The sequence below is a fragment of the Solanum dulcamara genome, chromosome 3 (assembly GCF_947179165.1).
Source record: "Solanum dulcamara chromosome 3, daSolDulc1.2, whole genome shotgun sequence".
Taxonomy (NCBI): Eukaryota; Viridiplantae; Streptophyta; class Magnoliopsida; order Solanales; family Solanaceae; genus Solanum; species Solanum dulcamara.
Window position 1 is genome coordinate 1,436,198 of NC_077239.1, and position 5,179 is coordinate 1,441,376.

Sequence of the window (5,179 nt, forward strand, 5' to 3'; positions counted from 1 at the left end):
CCATATCTTGTCTAATCACCTCTCTCCAATACTTTTTTGGTCTACCTCTATCCCTCTGCATAGCCTCCAAATCCAACCGCTCGCATCTCCTAATTGGGGTGTCGACACCCTCCTCTACATGCCCAAACCATCTCAGTCTCGCTTCTTTCATCTTGTCTGCCACAGATGGCACTCCCACCTTCTCCCAAATAACCTCATTCCTGATCTTATCACTTCTAATGTGTCCACACATCCATCTTAGCATTCTCATCTCCGCAACATGCATCTTCTGAACATGAGAATTTTTTACTGGCCAGCACTCCACTTTATATAACAATGCTGGTCTAACTATAGAACTTACCTTTAAGTTTAGGCGGTACTTTCTTATCACATTGGACTCCAGAGGCATAGCCTCAATTTCATCCACGCTGCCCCAATGTGGTGCGTAACATCATCATCGATGTCTCCACTACTCTGGATGATGGATCTAAGATATTTAAAGCTTTCTATCTTGGGGATAGGTTGGGAGGCAAGCATCACTTCCATGCCATCTTCATCCATCGCAACACTAAATTTTCACACCAAGTAAGTTTTGGTCCTGGTCAAACTGAAACCTTTGGACTCCAGCGTTTGTCTCCAAATCTCTAACCTATCATTAACTCTGTCTTGAGTCTCATCAATCAAAACTATATCGTCCATAAATAGCATACACCATAGAACTTCCTCCTGAATAGACCGTGTCAGCTCATCCATCACTAAGGCAAAAAGAAAAAGGCTCAGCACAAATCCCTGATATAATTCCATCTCAGTAGGAAAATGCTCTGAGTCACCTCCTACCATCCCAACCCGAGTCTTGGCTCCAGCCTACATGTCATTTATCATCCTAATATACATCATTGAGACATCTTTAACCTCCAGACACCTCCAGAGAATATCTCTCGGGACTTTGTCAAAAGCCTTTTCAAGGTCAATGAATACCATATAGAGAACCCTTTTTCTTTCTCTAAATTTCTCCACCAGTCTCCGCATAAGGTAGATTACTTCAGTAGTCGACCGCCTCTGCATGAATCCGAACTGGTTCTCTGAGATTGACACTTCTCTCCTCACCCTCATCTCCACCACTCTCTCCCAAATCTTCATAGTATGGCTTAGTAGCTTGATACCCCTATAACTATTACAGTTTTGGATATCACCCTTGTTCTTGTACAATGGAACCATAGTATTCCACCTCCATTTACTAGGCATCTTAGCAGTCTTCAAAATAACGTTAAATAATTTAGTTAACCACTCCAAACCTGCCTTGTCAGTGCTCTTCCAAAAGTCCATCGAAATCTTATCGGGTCCGGTTACTCTCCCCCTTCTCATTCTGCTAATAGCATGTCTAACCGCCTCAACCTTAAAACACCTGGAGTACCCAAAGTCTCGAAGACTATGAGAGTACTCCAACTTACCCAGTACAATGTCTCTGTCTCCTTTCTTATTTAGGAGTCTGTGGAAGTACGTTTGCCACCTTTGCTTGATAGAGATCTCATCCACTAACACTTCACCTTTCTCATCCTTGATGCACTTTACTAGATCCAAATCGCGGGCTTTTCTCTTTCTCTCTTTGGCGAGACTATACAATCTCTTCTCCTCACTTTTTTCTCCAAACTCGACATACATGCGTTCAAAAGTTGTCGTCTTAGCACTGATGATTGCCGACTTTGCTTCCATCTTCGCCTTCTTATAGATATCTTTAAGCCTATTCTTCTCCTCTTCATCCAGGCACTCCAACCACTCTATATAGTAAACATTCTTGATTTTCACTTTGCCTTGTACTTCTTCATTCCACCACCAATCTCGTTGACAACCACCAGATATTCCTCTCGATACCCCTAGAACCTCGGTAGTTGCTTTTCTAACATAACCAACTATCATGTCCCACATGTTGTTCACATCTTTGTTATTACTCCAGGCCTCTAAACCATTCAACTTCTTCCCCATCTCCCGAGAAAAAAGCAGGAGTTAGGCCCCCCATCTAATCCTTGGTCGATCATAAAGAGTCTTCTTTCTCCTATACCTCTTAATCTCTAAGTCCATCACCAAAAACTTATGTTGGGTAGTAATATTTTCACTCGGAATAACCTTGCAATCCTTACAAAGGCCTATATCACCCTTCCGAAAAAGTAAGTAGTCAATCTGAGTCCTAGCTACCGTGCTACTAAAGGTGACCAATTGATTATCCCTTTTCAGAAAACATGAATTAGCAATAACTAACTCAAAAGCTTTGGCAAACTCTAGGAGAGATACCCTGCCGCCATTTCTTTCCCCAAAGCCAAAGCCTTCATGGACATCATCAAAACCATTAGAAGTTGTACCGATATGACCATTTAAATCTCCACCGATAAAAATCCTTTCGATACTCAAAAGGTGCAAAAAAGACAATAGTGATCCCTCTCACTACCTTATCTAAATCCTCTCAAAAGAGCCTTTTGACTTCTTCATCCAGGCCCTCATGAGGTGCATACACACTAACAACGTTCACAATAAGTCTGCCTATAACTAGCTTAATAAACATCATTGTATCACTAATCCTCTTTACCTCTACCACATACTCCTTAAGATCTGTGTTGACTAGAATACCTACTCCATTCCTATCTCTTGAGCCTCCTGAGTACCATAATTTAAATCCATCCACATCCCAAGCTTTGAAACCTACCCATCTAGTCTCCTGAACACATGCTATATTAATCTTTCTTCTCTTAAGACTCTTCACTAGCTCTATGGACTTCCCTGTAAGCGATCCTATGTTCCACGATCCTACTCTCAACTTACGAAAACCCATCTCCCTCTTACCACTATTTCCCCTCGCCTTCACCCCTGATTGAGGATATGACCCTAGTCTACCATCAGTAATCAAAGCCACTAAAATGATATGAACTACAAAGTGAAAAACTGGTAACAAATAAATTCAAAAAATATAAGCAACGAGATAATAATTGACAATATAGAATGTATAATAGAGAGACGACACACACTAGCTAATATGCAAATAAAAAACACACATAAAAATAGTTATTTTTTCTAGACCTCATGGAGAATTTTCAAGCCTGACAAGTATTTCAGGAGGCAAGTCCTTTTGCAGGAAGTCAGCTTCCAAAAGAAAATATGAGAAGGTAATCCATGACCTAAGTATCTCTGAAGCATCACATTTCAGAATCAAATGGCTTAAAAACACTAAGTTCTATATGAAAATCTGTTGAAAGGGTAAATTTAGATGAAAGATCAAATAATTCATGGGTCCTCTAATCTTTCCATGCAAATCCTCATTCCATTTACAGCAAAGTGATATTAATAGTAGTCATCTACAAAAAAATATTAATGCAATCATAAAAAATCAAATAGCATAAGAGAAATCAGCTAACCTGTTCATTTCTATGACAAAAGCTTAATCTATTTGTCTATTGTTTATCATATTAAGTGACTAATGTAATTTACAACAGTCTAGAATAAGAACTCAAGGCTGAAAAGTGAAAACTATCACAAGAAAGCCAATTATGCATTTGAAATTATCAAAAAAAGAAAAGGTTGAAATATTACATCATCCCAAATGTCAGATAACTCTTCAGCTGATTTAATTTGTCATTTGCCCTCTCCATGTCAATAATAGATTCCAAGGGCTTTTGCTTCAACGGGCTGAAGCTAGAAGCGAATTTTGATGTCTTAATGCAACCAAGCGAACATCTCATTGTACAGACAAACAAAACCTAGAGATAGAACATTTACATTGAGTCATTGATACAATCATTCACAAAGTAACTAGAGGCTTACCAAGAATATGAGTAATTGAACAATCTTCTCAGCCTAATTCAAACAGGCAGCGATATTCAACAATTTTCACGTATGATAATTTAAGGAAATAATACACGTAAAAAAATCACTAAAAATCAACTAGTAAATTTTCTTATCTTAACAATGTATTTGGGGGAAAACAAAGAAGAGTGTAGCAAACCAATCTTAAGAAATGGAAGTATCTAGAAGCTTTAAGTAGAAACTATTTTATCTTGGAGTTTTCCGGTTAGTTTGCTGGTTCCGTCAAGGTGGTTTGCCTTGAGACTTTGATAAAAATTGAAGAAACTTTCATAATTTTCACTTATGTTAACGAGAAAGAAATATACCTTAAGAAATACAAATCACATATCCAAACAAAAATTCAACTTCAAATCATTTGGGGTATATTCCATACGGAGAAAAATATTTTTTAATTTTTTCATGTTTGATTCGTCAAATATTTTATAAAAACACGTTTTTTAGAAAAATATAAACTACTTAAAAATAAGGAAAATGACTTTCCTAATGAAAGTACGAAAAACAAGTTGCACGAGTGACATTTCACATTGGTTGTGTCTTCACTACCCCACACCTCTACCTCCTCAACTAGGTTTGTATATCGGTCGGTTCGATTGTCAAATATTTTATAAAAACACTCTTTTTAGAAAAAAAAAAAATAATAAAAAAAATGACTTTCCTGATGAAAGTACGAAAAATAAATTGTACGAGTAACATTTCACATTGATTGTGTCTTTACACCCCACCACCCCACACCTCTACCTCCCCAACTAGGTCTGTATATTGTTCAGACCGATTCGATTTTGAAGTATATTGGTTCCACTTATCGATTTGTACATATGCTAAATCATTATAGAATCATCAAGATATTGATTTATCGTTTATCGATTTATTGATTATTGATTGCTATAGATTCGATTATGGATTTAACCGTTAAAGATTTTACACATAAAAAATAATTGAAAATCACTGAGAAATAAAGTGACAAACTAAATGAACCATGCACATGAATTGATAAATTGTATTTTGTCCAAAAGTAAATACTCACACCTTGCAGAATAATCGATAATATGAAACACTAAAAAATAACAGTACGAAACTAAACCATAAATGAAGAACTTTATATATCGAAATGACATAAATATAATTTATTAATTTATTATCAGATTATTGATAAAAAAAACCTCAAATCATTAAGAACATATAACCCAATATAAAAAATAAATTAAAATTATTATCAAAATTACTAAATCAACAATCCATTATTAATAAATAAATTTCATATTTCATATTCAAATTATTAATTTCGATTCGATTTTTAACATTATATACCTCCACTCCACTAAGATACATTGTGTTAGTTTGGGTCACG

At 36.2% G+C, this 5,179-nt stretch overlaps 1 protein-coding gene across 1 annotated transcript; it reads right to left on the reverse strand.

The window, feature by feature from the left end:
• Positions 1-555: 555 nt before the first annotated feature.
• On the reverse strand, positions 556-1,962 carry LOC129881964 (uncharacterized). Its single transcript, XM_055956074.1, has 2 exons — positions 1,195-1,962; positions 556-843 (listed from the first exon to the last, which is right to left on the reverse strand). Exons 1-2 carry the CDS (start codon positions 1,960-1,962, stop codon positions 556-558), a joined length of 1,056 nt encoding a protein of 351 aa, XP_055812049.1.
• Between the last annotated feature and the right edge of the window lie 3,217 nt (positions 1,963-5,179).

Bases quoted from the DNA above. Each gene is read 5' to 3' on its own strand.
- LOC129881964 (XM_055956074.1), bottom strand. From the start codon at position 1,962: ATGGGGAAGAAGTTGAATGGTTTAGAGGCCTGGAGTAATAACAAAGAT. The intron at 844-1,194 runs GTTCCATTGTAC...AATGACATGTAG, and splicing joins AATGGAGGTGGAATACTATG to GCTGGAGCCAAGACTCGGGT.